The 20,178-nt window shown below is 47.6% G+C and overlaps 2 protein-coding genes across 5 annotated transcripts; both read left to right on the top strand.

Moving 5' to 3' along the window:
• Positions 1 to 1,577: 1,577 nt before the first annotated feature.
• On the top strand, positions 1,578 to 9,634 carry LOC143834360 (uncharacterized). 2 transcript variants are annotated; one of them, XM_077331140.1, is made up of 4 exons: positions 1,578 to 1,967; positions 4,133 to 4,259; positions 5,188 to 5,308; positions 7,421 to 9,634. In XM_077331140.1, the coding sequence occupies exons 1-4, from the start codon at positions 1,647 to 1,649 to the stop codon at positions 7,422 to 7,424; spliced, it is 573 nt and encodes a 190-aa protein (XP_077187255.1). In that variant the 5' UTR covers positions 1,578 to 1,646; the 3' UTR covers positions 7,425 to 9,634. The 2 variants fall into 2 exon arrangements, with proteins under 2 accessions (XP_077187255.1, XP_077187254.1); XM_077331139.1 differs by having other exon boundaries at positions 1,632 to 1,967; positions 5,188 to 5,295.
• A 1,024-nt stretch (positions 9,635 to 10,658) lies between these two features.
• LOC143834284 (uncharacterized) lies at positions 10,659 to 19,339 on the top strand. 3 transcript variants are annotated; one of them, XM_077330973.1, is made up of 5 exons: positions 10,760 to 10,858; positions 13,159 to 13,221; positions 14,457 to 14,583; positions 15,466 to 15,576; positions 16,683 to 19,336. In XM_077330973.1, exons 2-5 carry the CDS (start codon positions 13,162 to 13,164, stop codon positions 18,053 to 18,055), a joined length of 1,671 nt encoding a protein of 556 aa, XP_077187088.1. In that variant the 5' UTR covers positions 10,760 to 10,858; positions 13,159 to 13,161; the 3' UTR covers positions 18,056 to 19,336. The 3 variants fall into 3 exon arrangements, with proteins under 3 accessions (XP_077187086.1, XP_077187088.1, XP_077187085.1); XM_077330970.1 differs by lacking the exon at positions 10,760 to 10,858 and adding an exon at positions 11,928 to 12,422; XM_077330971.1 differs by lacking the exon at positions 14,457 to 14,583 and having other exon boundaries at positions 10,659 to 10,858; positions 16,683 to 19,339.
• The last annotated feature ends 839 nt before the right edge of the window (positions 19,340 to 20,178 follow it).

The following is a 20,178-nucleotide window of genomic DNA, read 5'->3' as shown; positions in this document are numbered from 1 at the left end:
GTACGTTTCTTGTGAACAATAAGGAGTCAGAAATCGAAATCCAAATGGCACAAATGTGATAAACATTTAAAGCAGGCTTTAACATAAGGCATTTTAAATATTTGGACATAAGTAAATAACATATTGAAACAATACAAGAAAGGCCTATAGATAAGTAAACATAACACAACCAAAGAGGAGGGGCAGTAAGAATTACGTGGGGGAAGCCAAGGGAAACAAAAAAAGTTGTTTTGCTGGCAGAATTTAGAGGGAGACATTAATCTCACTGGAAAAGAACATTTCCTAAAGGTTGCTCCTATATCCTTGATTTACTTCTGGAATCTTATAGAATCATAGAGTTCGAAGGGACTTCCTGGGCCATCTAGTCCAACCCCCTGTACTGTGCAGGACACTCACAACCCTCTTGCTCATCCACTGTAATCTACTAGGATAATCAGTGAAGAGGCATCATTTCATCTTTGGGGTCTCCTATTAGAGAGAATTTTGGTGGATTAAAAATTGACATAGGGGTGTGCAAGATCAAAATGGGTTGCTTATTAGTCTGTTTGTAGCAGTAGAAAAAAGCAAGAGTCCAACAGCACCTTCAAGATTAACAAAATTTGTGGCAGGGTATGAGCTTTTGTGAGTCACTGCTCACTTCTCCAGATACAGCTAGAACATTAATCCATCTGTTCTGTAGTGGAGTGTGAAGTGATTTTTCAGATGCTGAATGATATTAGCAGGCAAGCGACAACAGAGGTGTGTGATTGGATCAGGTGTGATATGCAGACCGGTAGTCGGTGTGGAGAAATCACCATTGGTGATGAGACAGGAAACCGAGGTCTTGATTCAGTCCAGGAGGATGCACTGTCTTGAGTTCCATTATCCGTCGCAATTCAGCAGCCTGTCTTTCTAATCTCCCTTTGCAATTCCTCTGCAAGAGAACTGCTACTCTTAGGTTAGCAACTGAATGACTTGGAAGAATAAAATGCCACTCACTTTTTTTTTTTTTTAATGTTGTGGTTTCTAACATCAGACTTATGTCCATTTAGTCTTTGTTGAAGGAGGCTGGCCTGTTTGTCCAGTGTAGATGCTGGAAGGGCACTACTGACCAGTGGGCAAGAATGCATCGGCTGAGATGAAATATTGGGGGCGGGGGTCTACTTGGGATGAAAGTTTTGGTCTGTGTCCATCTCATGCCCCATGAAAGAGGATTTGACCAAATAACGCTCTCCAGACTTCAAAGATCAGTTTCCCTGGAGAAAATGGCTACTTTAGAGCAGGGGTAGTCAACTTGTGGTCCTCCAGATGTTCATGGACTACAATTCCCATGAGCCCCTGCCAGCAAATGCTGGCAGGGGCTCATGGGTATTGCAGCCCATGAACATCTGGAGGACCACAGGTTGACTACCCCTGCTTTAGAGGGTAGACTATTGCATTATACCCCACTGACATCCTTCCTCTCCTAATATTGCCAACTCTAGGTTAGAAAACACCTGAAAGTTTTTTGGGAGGTGAAGCTGGGAGAAGGCAGGATTTGGGGGTGGGATTGGAACACAATGCTATGGACCCCTCCCTCCACAGCAACCATCATCTCCAGGGGAACTGATCTCTGTCATCCGCAGACGAGTTGCAAAACCAGGGTATCCCCAGGTCCCGCCTGGAGGATGGCATCCCTATCCTCGCTTTTTGGATCTGCCGCCTCCTTTTGCTCTTTGAATTGCACGCAACTCCACGCTTCCCAAATCCCTCGGCCGAGTCTATCGGACGCCCGACGGGGTTTGCAGGGAGAGCCGGTCCGTTTCCCCAGTAGGAGGGAATTGCACTACAATCCCCAGCAGGCCTTGCGGTCCCGGGGTGCGCCCGGGCAGTTCCGGCCGCCCGCGGACTCAACGCGGAACGGGTTTGGTTCCGGTGGAAGAACTGCAATATCCACAAAAGACCCGTCCCGAGTAACGTCTGAAGCCGGCTGCTGCTTGCAAATGCTGGTGAGTGGGAAGGGGCAGAGTCTGGGGCGCGTGGGGGCTCCTGCCAGGGGGCTTTGGGGTGTGCAAAAGGAGGCAGGCGGGTTCTTCCTCTTCCCGAGTTTGCCTTAACTTTGCAAGGTACCCTAGAGCAGGGGTAGTCAAACTGTGGCCCTCCAGATGTCCATGGACTACGATTCCCAGGAGCCCCCTGCCAGCGAACGCTGGCAGGGGGCTCCTGGGAATTGTAGTCCATGGACATCTGGAGGGCCGCAGTTTGACTACCCCTGCCCTAGAGGAATTGGGGAGGCGGGTTCAGATTCTGAGCAGAGCTTCCTTGCCTTTGGGGAGTGGGCTATCCTGGCTTCCTTTTTAGCGCAGCAGGGACCGCGATGCATAGGAGAAGCGGAGCAATATCCTGAATCCGAATTCATTGTGGATGGGCAGTGGTTGCTCTTGAAGCTTGCCGGCCTCCAAGTGGGACCCTGAAGATCTCCTGGAGTCATAGGTCATCACCAGACTACAGAGATCAGATCCCCTGGAGAGAAGGCTGTATGGCGGGGTGGACTCTACAGCGTTGTACCCCACTGAGGTCTCCCCCCTTTTCCAAACCCCACTGTCCCCAAACCCCCTCCCCAAAAAATCTCCAGGAATTTCCCTACAGAGATCTGGCAACCATATTCATAGAATCATAGAGTTGGAAGGGGCCATACAGGCCATCTAGTCATAGAATCATAGAATCATAGAGTTGGAAGGGGCCATACAGGCCATCTAGTCCAACCCCGTGCTCTACGCAGGATCAGCCCTAAGCATCCTAAAGCAGTGGTCCCCAACCCCCGCTCCGGGGACGGGTACCGGTCCGTGGATCATTCGGTACTGGGCCGCGGCTCCTCTTCATCCTCCTTCCTGGCTGCTGCCTCGGGGGCTGCCCTGCCACTCTGCCACCGGCTCACCTTTGGTGCTCTCCAGCGGCCGCCATGGCTGGGGCTCCCCCTTGGCACGGCACTGCACAGCTGCTGCTGGCAGCGCCCCCAGCAGGCGGCAGGAAGAGCGGGAGAGCAAGCAGAGCAGGGGCTCAGGCGGCTGTCCTAAAGCATCCTAAATTGTCCCTTCATATTGTTTTCATGCAGTCTTTGCCTAAGAATGTAGTCATCCTACAGTGTTCCTTTCCTTTCTTGGCCCTGCGCATCACAATTTTTTTCCTTTTGAGAGCCAGCTTGGTGTATCTAGCTGCGGGGTCTCGCTTGTGACGGCTGAAAACCTCACTTATTAATAAACTAGGTCCCAGATCTACTTGCAAAGAAAAGGTTAACTCTCACAAGATGTACATATCGGCCTGTCTTGAACTAAAAGTGAAGTGATGTGCTACCGTTCATGTACAGCCCTGTGACCACTTCCATCTATGCTGTGGGAGAAGAGCTTTCTGTGTTCCTGATATGCAGGTATACAGATCTGGATGAGCAGGATTGGAGCCCAGTTCTCCTCTCCATCTAGGTAGTTCCCAGAAAGCTGTACCATCAGTTTCCCTGCAATTATAACTACCCATTATGACAGGGTAAGGGCAATTGCTCGGAATTGGTGTAGTGAAACCAGCATGGTGTAGTAGTTAAGAGCGGCAGCTTCTAATCCGGTGAGTTGGGTTTGATTCCCCGTTCTTCCTCCACATGCAGCCAGCTGGGTGGCCTTGGGCTGGTCACAGTCCTGATAGAGCTGTTCTCGCAGAACTGTAATGTCAGGGCTCTCTTAGCCTCACCTACTTCACAGGGTGTCTGTTGGGAGGAGAGGAAGGGAAGACAATTATAAGCTGCATTAGGTCTCCTTCAGGTAGAAGTCTTTTCTTCTTACTATGCTTCCTGTTATGCTTTGAATGTTTCCTCTTTCTGAGGAAGTGAAGGAGCACTGATAAAGCTGGTTCATGGGGAATATTACTGGGACTTTCTAGTGTCTTGGACACCCTCAGATTAGCCATTTTCTGCAGGGGGGACTGATCTTTATTGCCTGGAAATGAGCTATAATTCCTGGTGTTCCCCAGGTCCCTGGTTGGGGGAGAACAGCTTCTGCTACAAGGGAATGAAGTCTAAGGGAGCATCACAAATTATCCCTTATAACCGGTGTTTGTATTCAGGTGTCAGTATGGCTAGGCCCCAGCCTGAGGGAAGCTTAGTGAGGTCTGTTTCTTCTTCTTTAAGAGCCCTGTAACGTTTGAAGATGTGGCGGTGTACTTCACAGAAGGCCAGGGGGCCTTGTTGGATCCAAACCAGAGGGCCTTGTACAGGGAAGTCATGATGGAGAATTACGAGAACATGGCGTCATTGGGTAAGGATCTTGCTTCCTCATACAATGGGTCCGGAAGATGTTGAACAATGTGTTTCTGTCCACACACCGCCTTCCACTTCATCCCATATTCATCAGGAGCATTTCCGTCAGGAATTAGATTTTGACCTTCCTGTTTCCTTTGTAGCACTTCGACATTTCAGGCAGGAGTTCTATTTAATGGGATGTATTTATTTAATTAATTAATTATATTTATATACCACCCTCCCTGAAGGCTAAGGGCGGTATATATAAAACAGGAACGATACAGTTTATAATAATAATGTTTTTTAATTTTCACACCCCATCCCCACTTAGCCCCGCCTACTTTCTACAAGCGCTTGGCGGGAGTCAGGAAAGATATTGACAGCCACCAGCACAGGCACCATGTTGAGGACCTCTGTCCTAGGCCATGAAGGGTTTTGAGTGGCAAACAGCATCTTGAACTGAATCTAGGAATTAATCAGCAACCGGTGCTGTGATTGCAGGACAGGCATGAGCCACATACTCCCCCAATCTCCTGGTCACAGATGAGATGCTATCGGCATCTCATTGTGGGTGGGCAGGTAGTTGTGAGTTTCCTGCATTGTGCATGGGGGTTGGGCTAGATGACGCTGGAGGTCCCTTCTGTTTCTATGATTCTGATACTATGAATACTGTGAGAAACCGGCTATTGCTTCTTTAACTGGAGATGCCAAGGATTTAACCAGGAACCTTCTGCATGCCAAGCAGAGGCTCTACCAATGAGCCACACCCCTTCCCTGAAGCCAGCCCTCATTTTTTCTGGCTATTGATCATGTTACTCAGGATTAATGTTCCCAGGAAGCTTCAGGCTCTGTATGCCTCCCCGCCAGTGATAATTTAAGAGGTTTCCCAGGGTCCTCCTGATATTTATTGAGGGTTTTGTTTTCCCTCCCCTTTTCTTGGCAAGGATTTCTGTTCATCAAACCTGCTCTCATCTCCCAGCTGGAGCAAGGAGAAGAGCTCTGGGCGCCAGAATCTCAGGGCTTGGATGCGGCGGAGATCTCGGACACCTCAGGTGAGGGATCAAGGTAACTCTAACCTAAATTTTATTCAGAAGAAGCGGAATTGTCATCTGGAAGACACACTGCATCTCTAACTTAGGTGTCTAGGAAGCCGTCTTGAACTAGGCTGGAGCTAAGTATTGTCTTGTCTGACTGCCCGTGACTCTTTGAGAGCTAGTGTGGGAGAGTGGTTAGAGCAACGGCCTAGCATCTCGGAGACCCCTGTTCAGATCCACACTTGGCTATGGTAGCAGACGATGTGACTTTAAGCCAGTTTTGCTCTTGGTGTAACCTACCACACTGGGCTGTTGTGAGAAGAAAGTTGTATGCCACTTTGGTTCCCCACTGGAGAGAAAAGTGGGTGAAAATTGATGCATGCAGTGATCACCATGGTTTTAGGCCAACAACTTTCCCAGTGCATGCTACTTGGGGCTGAAATTAAAGGGGCTGTACCACTGAGCCTCTTGTGGCGCAGAGTGGTAAGGCAGCCATCTGAAAGCTTTGCCCATAAGGCTGGGAGTTCAATCCCAGCAGCCGGCTCAAGGTTGACTCAGCCTTCCATCCTTCCGAGGTTGGTAAAATGAGTGCCCAGCTTGCTGGGGGGTAAATGGTCATGACTTGGGAAGGCACTGGCAAACCACCCCGTATTGAGTCTGCCATGAAAACGCTAGAGGGCGTCACCCCAAGGGTCAGACATGACTCGGTGCTTGCACAGGGGATACCTTTACCTTTACCTTACCACTGAGCTATAGCTGTAAGGTAAGAGTTCGATTCCACATTCCTCAAAATTGAGAGGGGAGGGGGGTTAGCACAACTCCTGGCTTTTTCTCCTATTCCCCAGCCTGCTACCATCTGGCACTTCCGTAGGCCTCTCTCTTAAATAGGCCTCCCTTCAGGCTGCACAGGCTTGTCAGGCAGTCTCAGCTCCTCTTAGATCAGGGGTAGTCAAACTGCGGCCCTCCAGATGTCCATGGACTACATTTCCCATGAGCCCCTGCCAGCATTCGCTGGCAGGGGCTCATGGGAATTGTAGTCCATGGACATCTGGAGGGCCGCAGTTTGATTGCCCCTGTCTTAGATAGAGGGAGCCATGATGGGAAGTTGGGTTTATTAACCCTTGCTAGTTGCCAGTCTGTTTTCCACGTGATGTAGGAGTGTAGGCCTTTGCAGCTTAATCCTGGCTTTTTCTCAAGCGTTGCCCTGACGTGTTCCGTGAGGAGTGTGAAAACCATGAAACTATCATTTGCTTAGATGGGCCAGGACTTTTGAGTGATCATGAGAAAGCGCAGATGATATCCCCAAAAGTATAACGGGGACCTGTTTTACATTTCCAAGGACATGTTGTTTGTAGCAGTCTGTCTTGATGAGGAAATAACTCAAGAGGGCTGCAATTCCTTGGCAGATCAGTCTGAAGGCTTCCTTCTGTTTTAAGAGAATGACGCTTCCCTATCAATTCAGACCTTGTTTTCTTTATGTTTTTTTTCCAGTTATTATTCACCCTGTTTCCAAAGCTCAGGGTGGATTACACCAAACTAAAATTACCTGTGTAAAAACAGAATTACAAAAATAGGAAGTTAAATTAAATAAGTTTTAAAACGTTGAAAACAGAAATGTTAAATACTAAATGTGCTCTGTCGTAAGGGAAAGGCTGGGGAGGCACAGGCAAAACCTTTTGACTGCAGTATTACATAGCAAGAAGGCTTAGTCAGGAATCTTCTCCTTGCCATTCTGATTTTCTTCTTTTAGTTTTTAATTCACAAACGGCATTTTGTGCAAAGGGGTTCCAAACCTCAGCCCGCAACATGCAGCAGGTAGATTCCATGTTGACTAATTTGATTAGTAGACAAGGCAGCAATTCCTTCCTTCCTTCCTTCCTTCCTTCGTTCCTTCCTTCCTTCCTTCCTTCGTTCCTTCCTTCCTTCCTTCCTTCCTTCCTTCCTTCCTTCCTTCCTTCCTTCCTTCCTTCCTTCCTTCCTTCCTTCCTTCCTTCCTTATCCTTCCTTATCCTTCCTTCCTTCCTTCCTTCCTTCCTCCCTCCCTCCCTTCCTCCCTCCCTTGCTTTGTCTCTGTGTCTGTAACTTAACAAAACAAAAAGAATCTTGGAAAATAATTATTTGTGTTTATCCTTTATCTTTGTAGATGAGTACTGGAAAAGATACTTGGGCCTCATTTGTGGGAAATACTTAACTCAGGAATTGAACCTTGTTGGACGCCAGGAACTACTCGCAGCAGAAAAATCTGATGAATGCACAGGGTGTGGGTCGTGTTTTGCTGAGTGGCTCTCATTTCTTAATCACCCGAAGGTCCGTAGAGAAAAGAAACCCTATAAGTGTGTGGAATGCAGAAAAGGCGATCCTTATCCTTCAGTTCTTGTGACTCACCAGAGGGTTCACACCAGGGAGAAGCCCTGTCTGTGCTCGGAGTGTGGGAAATGTTTTGTTCAACATTCATACCTTATGACCCACCACGGAATCCGCACAGGAGAAAAAACATGCAAATGCTTTTTGTGCAGGAAACGCTTTACTCAACAATCCCAGCTCCTGGTCCACAAAAGACTCTATAAATGTGTGAAAAATATTTTTCTTGCCTGTCAAACCTGATGACCCACCAGAGAGTTCACACAGAAGCCCTATGAATGCTCCAGTGTGGGAAATGTTTACTCAGCGCGCACGCCTGCTAGCCCACATGGGAGAGAAGCCCTATAAATGCCTCAGATGTGGGAGATGTTTTACTCGGCTTTCATATCTTATTAGCCACCAAAGCCTTCGCACAAAAGAGAAGTTTTACCAGTCCTTGGAATGCAAGAAGTGTTTTGCTGGCAGCTCAACTCTTGCACAGCACAAGAAGGTCCACGAGGAGAGAAACCCGATCAGTGCTTTGTATGTGGGAAATGTTTTACACGCCAGTCGCATCTTCTGACTCACAAGAGAGTCCACACGGGAAACCCTGTCGATGCCCTAGTGCTGAAACCATTTTGCACATCCCTCACTCTTTTCAAAACAGAAGCGAGCACACTCAGGGGAGAGACCCTATAAATGTTTGGAGTGTGGGGATAGTTTTGGTCAGTGATCACGTTATGTGACCCGGCAATGAATTCACCCTGGAGAGAAGCCCTATCAGCGTCCAAAGTGTGGGAAATGTTTTGCTGACTTCCCTAAGCTTGTGTAACACAGGTGCATTCACTTGTGTGAATGGAGAATTCTTGGAGAATTCCAAGACATATTAAAAGAAGTGCGTGCGTTTTTCCTCAAGGTTCAAGTTGTGGGCCTATTGGAGTGGAATCTTATTATTATTTAGAACGAAACAATGAATTCTGTGATTCTATGAGATTTTCTGACAACGGCTCAAATGTTAGCAGTTTCTTTCCACCGGCAGAAAACTGGCTCATCAGTGATTCATTCCTGCCTTGCAGCGCCATGAAAAAGTGACATTTTCTCTATTTATTTGCCATATTTCACAATCCACTTTGGCTGACTCTTGACATTCATTCATTAATTCCATACTGTGTGATACCTCATGTGCTAGAATCCTAATCGTGGGCTTGGGACCCAGGTCACTCTACCTGTGGTGATAATGGGCCAAAGACTTGGTTTCTTGAGGGCCCAACATAGGGACACAACCCAGTTTTTCCCTCAGTCATACCAAGGTGCCGCCATTTTGTTGTAACGTACCCCCTGCTGCAAACTGCCAGGCTCAGCCACTCTGTAATAATAACCAACAATCCCCGGGCAGCCTGTGGAGCTTCCATCTGTAAGTTCCTCACATATCGTGAAAGAATGGAGAAGGATATCTCTTAATGGAACATAAACAAGTTCTCCTTGTTCATTTTGCCCTACTTTTGGGGTCATTTTTGATATAATTGCACTGTACCCTGTTCTTTATCCTAATGGGATTTGTTCATCTCACAAGAAAAGCATTTAATTGGAGACCCAAGCCCAAATAAATGAATAAAAATAAAATAAATAAAGCCATTAAGAGATACTTCTCAGGAATTGAATTATCTATATGTCCAGAAAGCGTCTTTACTGGTTTTTTTGTTTGTTTGTTTCTGCTGCCCCCTTCTTTTCCCCTTCCCCTTGGTTGTCAACAAGTTTACTTTCTTCCCTTAGGGGAGAAACCTGAGTTGTCTCCCCCCCACCCCCTTTGTGCGGTACCCAGAAATATACACCAATGGTGTTCTAGAAATAATACTTTTTAAAGTTCCATCCGATGACAGTCCTGCTTCAGTGTCTTAGTATTTCCATGTGACTTGCTCATATTACTCAATAAACTTCATTTCTGACTGCCGCTAATCCTCAGGCTTCTCACCCTTTTGGGGAATAAAATAAATAAAAATAAACATATTTAACAGGGTGAAGTTGGCACCTAGTTCCTTGTTAGTCGTTTCTACTTCTTTCTTTGCCAGTCCAGTTGCAAACATTAGTTAAGAAGGTTATTTATTTATTTGATTTCTATACCGCTCTTCCATATGGCTCAGGCGGTTTACATACAACATGGGGGGATACATGGAACAAATCAACATATGACATAGCCAAATACAACAATAACAATCCAACAGTGGTTCTAAACAACACAACTTGAGTGATCCCAAACAACAGTAATATAACAGGAACTGAAATTTAGCTAAGGCCCTTAGAGAGGGTTCAGGCCATGGAGGGGATGTCTGAGGGGGACCTGTGGTCGGTCTCTGGCAAATGCCTGGTGGTTTGCACCCTAATGTTAAACCATGAAAAGGCATCTGTCTCGTGTCTCTGCCCTACAAGGGAGCCTAATATGTTTCTTGGCTCAAAAGCCTGGGTTTTATTAACTTCTCCAAAGTAGGGTACCCTCAGAACGAAGGATATTTAGGGAGAAAGGAGCAGCTGTGCCGCCCTCCTGGCTTTGGAGCATCCCCAGATGGCAGAGACGATGTCCTGCAAGATAACTTACATGAGCCTGGTTTGGGCTCCCAAGAGTTTCCGTTTGCCCCCAGGAATCTCGTAAGATTTTAAGATTCCTGAAATGCACTGAACAAATGACTGGGTCTGGCTTTGCATTACAGAAGCCTGTAGGTCCATTTGCAGAGAAGGGAACCCTCGAGTCTAACGATTTGAGTTTTATGGTGTCCTAAAACTTTTTTGGGGGGGTTTCCATTTTCCAGTATCCCCAATATTTACAGAGCCCTTGTGACCACAGCATCTTGTCATGGTCATGGCAACCAAATTATTAGTATTATTATATTAGATTTATATCCCGCCGCTCCCTTGCGGCCAAGTCCTGGGTTTTTCCACAGTAGCCGGCAAGCAGCTGCCTTGTCCTCAAGGGGAAAAAGCAAACTTCTGATTCCAGGCTTGGGGCGTGGCGGAACCTCACGCAGGATTCCGGGAAGAACACCTGTGCAGGTAAGCGCCTTCCAGCGCCAGGCAGGGAGCGCACTACAATTCCCAGCAGGCTTTGCGTTTCCCAGGCCCGCCGCCGCCGAGGCGAGGGAGGGCTGCGCTTGCAGGAGAGGGCTTTCCCCGGGGAAGCGCTCGAGCAGGCCGAAGTTCCCCAGGAGAGGCAGCCGAGGCGAGCGGCGGCGTTGCTCGGCTGGGGCAGGTCGGAGCCAAGTGGCGGGGAGGAGGGAGGGGCGGCCCTTTGTGCGCCTGAACTTGCTGCAGCCATTCATTGCTCCGGCCTTTGCAGGCGTTTCTTCTTACGCTGCCAGAAAAGCCTCGGGAGAGCAGCGAGGGGGCGGGAGAGGGGGGTGGAGAGGGGGAGGGTGGATGCGTTGGCGGGGTGTGGGGTGTGGGGTGGGCGGGCTTGCTTTTGCCCATGTGCAGGCAATGGAGTGGCAAGGGGCGAGCGCAATCCTAGCCAAATATACCTTCGTCAAAGTATAAGAGCAGGGGTAGTCAAACTGCGGCCCTCCAGATGGCCATGGACTACAATTCCCATGAGCCCCTGCCAGCATTCGGCAGGAACCCTGTTGGGTCGGACCCTGGTATCATCAGGAAGTCCACCTTGCAGGGCCAGGACTCCGAAAGCATCAAGAATACAGAGCAGGGGTAGTCAGACTGCGGCCCCCCAGATGTCCATGGACTACAATTCCCATGAGCCGCTGGCTGGGGCTCCTGGGAATTGTAGTACATGAACATCTGGAGGGCCGCAGTTTGACTACCCCTGCATAAGAGGAACCCTGTTGGGTCGGACCCTGGTGCCATCAGGAGGTCCACCTTGAAGGGCCAGGACTCTGAAAGCGTCAAGAATACAGAGCAGGGGTAGTCAAACTGCGGCGCTCCAGATGTCCGTGGACTACAATTCCCATGAGTCGCTGGCAGGGGCTCATGGGAATTGTAGTCCATGGACATCTGGAGGGCTGCAGTTTGACTTCCCCTGATACAGAGCATCAGTGGCCCAGGCAGAGTGTCCCAGCTAGACCTTGGGGCTAAGAGCCACTGATGGGCCTCTGTTCGCTACTCTTCCAGCATGAGTGTTATTGACCTCTGATATCACTGACCTCCACTAGCTTTCCAGTGTACAGGGCCCCTTACAGCAGGGATAGTCAACCTGTGGTCCTCCAGATGTCCGTGGACTACAATTCCCATGAGCCCCTGCCAGCATTTGCAGGCGGGGGCTCATGGGAATTGTAGTCCACGGACATCTGGAGGACCACAGGTTGACTACCCCTGCCTTAGAGTATAATAGAGAGCCCCGGAATAAAAGGGGAATCGAAGATCATTCAGTCCATCCCACTTTTGCTCACTTGGGCTGTTTCTGCGGATTGTTGGGCATCACGCTATCGTTCCTCTGTCACAGTCAGTCGCAAGTGGCTTGACTGTCCACGCGGGAAAATTCACTTGCAAAAGATTGCTAGGGAGAGCATGGATGCAGCCTTGGGATTGTTTGTGACGTCCGGCTGAATACTGAGGAGACGGTTGTTTGGTCAGAGATCTGGGGAACCAAGAAAGGAGTGATTCAAATGGGTAGCCATGTTGGTCTGAAGTAGCACAATAAAATCAGAGTCCAGTAGCACCTTTAAGACCAACAAAGATTTATTCAGGCTGTGAGCTTTCGAGTGCAAGCACTCTGCGTCATACAGGGATAAGGAGTGAGATCTTCCTTATCCCCCATTCGAGCAAGAAGGTGCTTTCCAGGCTGTTTTAGGCAACTGTATGTGTGTGTGAGTCCCATCAAGTTCTGATTTATTCTGATCCTATGAATGGACAACCTCCAAAATGTCCCATCATTAACAACCTAGCTCAGGGCTGTGTTTTCCTTGGTTGAGTCCATCCGTCTCATCCTCTTTTCCTGCTGCCTTCAGGTTTTCCTAGCATTATCCTCTTTTCCTGTGAGTCTTATCTTCTCATAATGTGACCAAAGAAGGATAACCTCGGTTTAGTTATTTAATCTCCTGGGGAGAATTCAAGCTTGATCAAGAATCCACTCATTTGTCTCTTGGAGGGGGGGCTCTGTAAAACTCTTCTCTAACACCACCCTTCAAACAAATCTGCTTTCTTCCTGTCGGCTTCTTTTGTTAACTTTTACACCCACAAATAGTAGTGAAGAATTATGGCATAAATTAGCTTGATCTTGATCTGCAGAGACACAGCCTTACACTTAAGGATTTTATTTAAGTTTTCCACGGAACATTCATAGTCAGTGGGTCACTGCCATGATTTATATTTCTCTCAGTGTAGCTGGATGTCCATGTGGGGTGGTTTATCTGGAGAGGGGTGGTTTTGAGCCACTGGTTAGCCGTCTTGGGAAGGGGAGTCATCGTAAAAATCTTCAAACCACACTTGTTTACGGTGAGCAGTTCAGCCCTATTAAATGGCCATCCGTTGCTTCTTGGGAAATTCTCCTAAAGAATGGTCTCCCTTGGCTTTAATTTTTTTTTTCCCAATGTTATTTTGTAGAGGATGATGTCCTTCGCGCAGTCTGGGTTCTTGCCGCCTTCTGGAGAAAAGGAAACAGCTCAGGTAGGAGATGCTGAGGGATTGGCAGGGCCTTGGGTCTGGAAGAGAGGTGCATGATGAGATTGAAGCCTGAGCAGAACATGGCACGTCCGTTATGTTAAGAAAAAAACAAAGGTGTGATCTTTTTCTTGAGGCTTTTCTGTCCTTGCAAGTGAGTGTTCAAGCCCCGATAGTGTGGATTTTAGGAGCCGCAGTGTCCGCTTACAATAGCGAACGTGTTAGCGTGGTGCAGTGGTTTGATTCCCCACTCCTCCACATGCCGCCAACGGGGTGACCTTGGGCTAATCCCAGTTCTCTCAGAGCTCTCTCAGCTTCATCCACGTCACAGGATGCGGGGAGAGGAAGATAAGGTGATTATAAGCGGGGTATAAAAAACCCAGCTCTAATCTATAACACAAGAGAAGTTAAGCTAGTTTTTGATAAGGGTTTCTGTTGTGAGGAGGATAGCTGATCGTAAACCAGCTTGGCATAGTGGTTGATGGAGAGCCAGCTTGGTGTGTAGTGTTTAAGAGTGGTGGCTTCTAATCTGGCAAGCCAAGTTTGATTCCCCACACCTCCCCATGTAGCCAGTTGGGTGACATTGGGCCAGTCACAGTCCTGTTAGCAGCTCTCTCAGTTCTCAGCTCCACCAACTTCACAGAGTGTCTGTTGTGGGGAGAAGGAGGGAAGATTATTATAAGCATCTTTGAAACTTCAGGTAGTGAAAAGCAGGATATAAAAACCAACTCTTCTTCTAACCGGTGTATAAAAGCCCCAGCTCTTATCTAGAACAAAACAGACATGAAGCTAATTTTTGATAAGGCTGAATTCAGTGAGAAATACAGCTTCTCTGGCAGATCAACTGTACCGATACCTTCATATGGCTAATGAAAAAAAGCCTTCTTAAATCTTTAAGATGGTCATTTTTTCATTGGCCAGGAAATGTCACTCTGGTCTCCTGGAAAAATTCAGAGAGCAGGGACTGCTGCAGAGATCTGCTTTCATAAAAAAAAAGAAAAAGGGGGGGGGGGTCTTCTTTGTGTAAAGAAACTGAGCAGAGGCCCATGGGTGCCTGGAAGGGACATGGCGAGCGGAGAAAGGCCATGAGGGAGAAATGGATCACCAGTTTCAATGGGAGTGGAGAAGACTTTTCTGGAAAGGAGAATCATAAACCTGGGCCAGCTGTAGTGTATGCTGACTGTATATTCAATTTGTGCCCCTGGCTGCTGGGACATAGTTCTGCCTTCTTGGTTTTGTAGATGCTGGTCACTTTTGAAGATGTGGTGATCTACTTCTCAAAAGAGGAATGGGCTCTGCTGGACCCAAACCAGAAAGCTTTGTACAGAGAAGTCACGTGGGAAAATTATGGGACTTTGGCCTCACTGGGTAAGGATTCTCTTAATGAGGGAAGAGAAGAACCTAAAGAAACAGAATATCTCAGGAGGATGAGTTGCTTTGCTCAATGTGGCAGATGATTGATAATGGTTTACCTAAGGCAGGATTTCTCAACCAGGGGTTTCTTTATGGGCCTGGAAGGGTTCCCTGAATAGGTGGGAATTAATTAAGTGCAGCAGATTCATCTCTTCCCTCCCATTCGTTTTCCATTGTAGATTAATTCAACTAGGCTGCTGCAGAAATCCCAAAAGACCTCCACCCATCATGGGCCACTTTGGGAGGGAGGAATTGACCTGTCCAAATAAGGAAAAAACTACCCAAGTAATTATTTAAAAAAATTAAAAACATATTTTAAAACCATTAAATCTCCCCCAAATGAGTAACCCCGCTGGAGTATCCTTTCGATTTCTGTACCTTCAATTTTTATATTTATACCTTCGATTTCTATGCTGTCACTCCTGGGGTCACCAGGCAGTGTCGGCTTACAACAATTTAAATTACACTGTAAGATCAAGCATTAAAAACATAATGTAAAATAAAACACACCAGCAACATCTCACAGAATTAAAATACAATGCAGATCACAACTGACTCTTGACATGTAACTTCTAGCAGCATAAGGGTATCAGGTTTTGAGGAGGGACCCAATGTGGCATTTAAGTATATATCCTGGCTTCAATCAAACACCTAGTGGAAGAGCTCCATCTTGCAGGCCCTGCAGAATTGAGCTAGTTCTGTCAGGGCCCTAAGAACTTCCGAGAGCTCATTCCACCAGGTGAGGGCCAGGACCAAAAAGGTCTGGTACACATAACTATAGTTGGCATCTTTCCTGAGTTTCCCATCACACTCTCCATTCTCTTCTGTCTTTCCAAGGGTATCCAGTCCCCAAACCTGACATTATTTGCAGGCTAGAAGACGGAGAAGAAATGTGGGTTCTAGATTCTTGGAACTTGGATGTGACCGAGATCGCCAGCATAAGTACAGGTGCGTTGTCAAGAAAAGCCCGTGGACTGACATTTTCTTGCAATTTTCTTCTTTTCTTGCAGTTTTCCTTTTTTCCTTTTCTACCAGCTTCCTTCCTCAATGACCTTTGTAGACCCCCTTAATTTAATGTGCCCCTCCCTAGCAGATATGTATTAACACCTGCTTCTTCTCTCTATCTGCTGGAAATAGTCACAGAAGGGCATACACACTTGTCAGATTCTCAGCCCTACCCTCTGTTATTCTAGAAGGAAAAATTAATAAGATTCCCTAGGGAGAAGAGAATCTCATAGAATCATAGAGTTGGAAGGGGCCATACAGGCCATCTAGCCCAACCCCCTGCTCAACGCAGGATCAGCCCTAAGCATCCTAAAGCATCCAAGAAAAATGTGTATCCAACCTTTGCTTGAAGACTGCCAGTGAGGGGGAGCTCACCACCTCCTTAGGCAGCCTATTCCACTGCTGAACTACTCTGACTGTGAAAATTGTTTTCCTGATATCTAGCCTATATCATTGTACTTGAAGTTTAAACCCATGACTGCGTGTCCTCTCCTCTGCAGCCAGCAGAAACAGCATCCTGCCCTCCTCCAAGTGACAACCTTTCAAATATTTAAAGAGGGCTATCATGTCACCTCTCAACCTCCTTTTCTCCAGGCTGAACATTCCCAAGTCCCTCAACCTATCTTCATCGTCCCTTGGATCTGTCCATGCATCGCTATGGAACTGGAAACCATTAACCATGTTTTCTTCAGATGCCCTTTTTATAGGAAACCTCAGATTACTAAGTCTATGATTAGAGATATGAATGCTGAGGAGAAAGAGGTTTGGATTAAAAAGCTCTTTATGAGAGATTGCGCTCCCACCACCTTCCAGGTTGAAAAGTACCGTGCAGTTTTAATAAAGATCAGACAACTAAGTATAGCTGCTATATAGTTGTACCGTTTGTTCAATCTGCTTTATTAACCATTAATTTTTGCTCTAAGTTTGCTGTTAGATTTCTCTTACAGCTGGCAATTTTGCTGTAACAAAATTTGAAATTCTTGAATTGACCCTTCTCTTGCATGCACAGGGTGGGAAAACCTGATCCCCTTTTGCTTCTTCCCCTGCAGGCGATTTGAGGAGAAAGATCACGTGCCCAGAGTGCGGCAAAAGGTTCACCAAGCAATGTAACCTTGCCCGGCACAAGCAAGTCCACGCGGCCAAGAAACCGTACGAATGCCCGGAGTGCGGGAAAGGTTTTGCTCAGCAGCCGCAGTTCCTGAAACACCAGCAAGGCCACAGCCAAGAGAACCCCTTTACCTGCGAGACATGTGGGAAAGCTTTTGCACACCGTTCCGTGTTCGTGACCCACCAAAGAATTCACACCGGGGAGAAACCCTACAAATGCCCAGAGTGCGGGAAGCATTTGGCGCTGCAGGGGGATCTCGTAAGACACCAGCGACTCCACACGGGAGAGAGGCCTTACAAGTGCTCGGAGTGCAGCAAGAGTTTTTCCCGCCATTCCAACCTCGTGAACCACCAACGGGTTCACACCGGGGAGAAACCCTACAAGTGCCTGGAGTGTGGCAAGGGTTTCACCTGCCATTCGCAGCTCGTGAGCCACCACAGAATCCACACGGGGGAGAAGCCCTATAAATGCCTAGTGTGTCGGAAAAGCTTTGCCGAAAGGTCCACCTTTGTGAAACACCAGCGAGTCCACACGGGGGAGAAGCCATACCAGTGCCTCGAGTGCGGGAAATGTTTTGCTCAGCATTCCAACATTGTGAAGCACCAGAGAATCCACACAGGGGAGAAACCTTTTCAATGCCCGGAGTGCGGGAAATGTTTTACGCGCCGCTCGTATCTCACGATCCACCAGACCGTCCATACGGGAGAGAGGCTCTATAAGTGCGTCGAGTGCGGCAAAGGTTTCGCCCAGAACTCCACGCTGGTGCAACATAGGAGAGTCCACACGGGAGAGAAGCCTTTCAAATGCCCGGAATGCGGAAAGTGTTTTGCCGAGTACTCGAGCCTGGTGAAACACCGGAGGATCCACACGGGAGAGAAGCCGTATCAGTGCCTGGAGTGCGGGAGACATTTCGCGGACGTCTCCGGCCTGGTGAAGCACAAGCGCGTCCACACGGGGGAGAGGCCTTACAAATGCTTAGAATGCGGGAAGTGTTTCACTCAGAACTCAACGCTGGCCCAGCACAAGAGGATCCACACTGGAGAGAAACCGTACAAGTGCCCGGATTGCGGGAAACGTTTTGCTGAAAATTCAGGCCTCGTAAAACACCGGCGAGTCCACACGGGAGAGAAGCCCTATCAGTGCTTGGAGTGCGGGAGGTGTTTTGCTGACAATTCGGCCTTTGTGAAGCACAAGAGAGTCCATGCGGGAGAGAACGCCCACACCTGCCTCGATTGTGGGCAGGGTTTCTCTCAACAGTCGGCCTTTATGAGTCATCAAGGAATTCACGCAGTCGGAGACATGGTGCAGTTATAAAAAGGACAGAAAGGCGAGGTGGACTTAGGGTGTCAGAGCGACCAAAGCTATTCCCGGGTGTACAAGTGTATGTTTATCATCACTGACCCAGCTTTGACAGAGGGGATAAAGCATTTGCCACGGACTGAATCAGATGTGAAAGATAATATTCTGAACGGGAGCTGCCTATTGGTGGCCCTGGTTCATAATTAGATGCTCCCCAAGCAAGTCGTATGGAAGCCCCAAGAAGACTTACTCAGAAGAAAAGAGTCAAGATGCATGGGGTTTATATATGTATTGGCCTTTCTATAGGTTTTTCTGTAGGTGTTTGTAATTGCTAGTCTATTGTAATACTTGTTTCTGTCACCAGAGGTCACTATAACCCCCATATTTCAATACTAACCTTTCAGTACTAGACAGCGAACATGGTGCAGTGGCTCAGAGCAGTGGCTTCTAATCTGGCCAGCTGAATTTGATTCCCCACTTCTCCACATGCAGCCACTTTGGGCTAGTCACAGTCTTGATAGAGCTGTTCTTGTAGAGCAGTTGCTCTCAGAGCTCTCTCAGCCTCACCTACCTCACAGGGTGCCTGTTATGGAGAGAGGAAGGGAAGGTGATCATCGCCCGCTTTGAGACTCCTTCGGGAAGTGAAAAGCGGGGTATAAAAACCAACTCCCGTATTGGTTTTTTACATTTATGCATGGCTATCATGAGAATTATACTCAGCAGTACTGGAGAGTTTGGGGATGAAGCCCAAGAGGGGACCAGATTTGGGAAGGAATTTCTATGGGATATAATGTCATAGAGCTTACCTTCCAAAGCAGTCATTTTCTCCAGGTGAACAAATCCGTGTTGCCTGGAGATCAGGTGTAATGGTGGGAGATCTCCAGCTACCACCTGGAGGTTGGCATCCCTAGTGTGTGTGTGTGTGCATAACCCTGATCTACTCATGGGGTCTGTGGGTTAGACTGGAATAAACTTGCATAATCTTAAGAAAACAGTTTTAACCATTTCTGCTTTCTTTTTTCTTTTTTCTTTTTTTTTGTACAAATACAATACATACCGTACGAGCAATGGTTCCCTAGCCTAAAGGATAGACTTTCCTCTCAACAAGACACAAGCCCCAATTTTAAATGTTATCTATTTTAGATTTTTAAAATTAATATGATGTACACTGCCCTGAGCCAGTTCGCAAGATAGGGTGGTATATAAACAAACAAAGAAATAAATTAAAAAGAATCTACATAAGGAAGAATTCCTCAGTTGGACACCTTGGCTTTTAGTCTTCCAGATCAGGGGTCGTCAACCTGTGGTCCTCCAGATGTTCATGGACTACAATTCCCATGAGCCCCTGCTAGGGGCTCATGGGAATTGTAGTCCATGGACATCTGGAGGACCACAGGTTGACAACCCCTGTTCCAGATGAATTTGTCCCTGTAGAATTCTTTCATCAGGCAGTTCCAGCATTGGTTTGGCAATCTTGCTCAACTTACGGTTGCCAGCTCTGGGTTGGGAAATACCTGGAGACTTTGGGGGTGGAGCCAGGAGTGGGCGGGGCCTCTGGAGTATAAAGCTGTGAAGCCCACCCTCCCAAGCAGCCATTTTCTCCAGGGGAACAGATGTGTCTATCACCTGGAGATGAGCTATAATTCCAGGGGATCCCCAGGTCCCACTTGGGAAACTGGCATCCTGAATCCTTGGCTTGCCCATCTGAAAAAGCTTTGTCTTCAAACTCATTTTGTGGCATGGCAAATAACGTCCTTCTGAAAACAGGAGTATAGCTGGCAGCCTATTTAAGTGCTCATTTTCTCAAGGGAAACAATTTTCTCTTTAAGTATCAAGTCACTTTTCTAAGAGAGCCAGTTTGGTGTAGTGGTTAGGAGTGCGGACTTCTAATCTGGCATGCCAGGTTCGATTCTGCGCTCCCCCACACGCAACCAGCTGGGTGACCTTGAGCTCGCCACGGCACTGATAAAACTGTTCTGACCGAGCAGGAATATCAGGGCTCTCTCAGCCTCACCCACCTCACAGGGTGTCTGTTGTGGGGAGAGGAAAGGGAAGGCGACTGTAAGCTGCTTTGAGCCTCCTTCGGGTAGGGAAAAGCGGCATATAAGAACCAACTCTTCTTCTTCTAAGCACCCTGT

The sequence above is a fragment of the Paroedura picta genome, chromosome 3 (genome assembly GCF_049243985.1).
Source record: "Paroedura picta isolate Pp20150507F chromosome 3, Ppicta_v3.0, whole genome shotgun sequence".
Taxonomy (NCBI): domain Eukaryota; kingdom Metazoa; phylum Chordata; class Lepidosauria; order Squamata; family Gekkonidae; genus Paroedura; species Paroedura picta.
The sequence above is the reverse complement of the archived record's forward strand: the minus strand, read 5'-3'. Positions and strand labels throughout refer to the sequence as shown.

Coding starts and splice junctions, on each gene's coding strand:
- LOC143834360 (XM_077331139.1), top strand. CDS start 1,647: ATGGCATCCCTATCCTCGCTTTTTGGATCTGCCGCCTCCTTTTGCTCT. Junction 1,968..4,132: donor GCTGCTGCTTGCAAATGCTG/GTGAGTGGGAAG, acceptor TTCTTCTTTAAG/AGCCCTGTAACGTTTGAAGA. Junction 5,296..7,420: donor GGAGATCTCGGACACCTCAG/GTGAGGGATCAA, acceptor TTATCTTTGTAG/ATGAGTACTGGAAAAGATAC.
- LOC143834284 (XM_077330973.1), top strand. CDS start 13,162: ATGATGTCCTTCGCGCAGTCTGGGTTCTTGCCGCCTTCTGGAGAAAAG. Junction 13,222..14,456: donor GAGAAAAGGAAACAGCTCAG/GTAGGAGATGCT, acceptor TTGGTTTTGTAG/ATGCTGGTCACTTTTGAAGA. Junction 14,584..15,465: donor TGGGACTTTGGCCTCACTGG/GTAAGGATTCTC, acceptor TGTCTTTCCAAG/GGTATCCAGTCCCCAAACCT.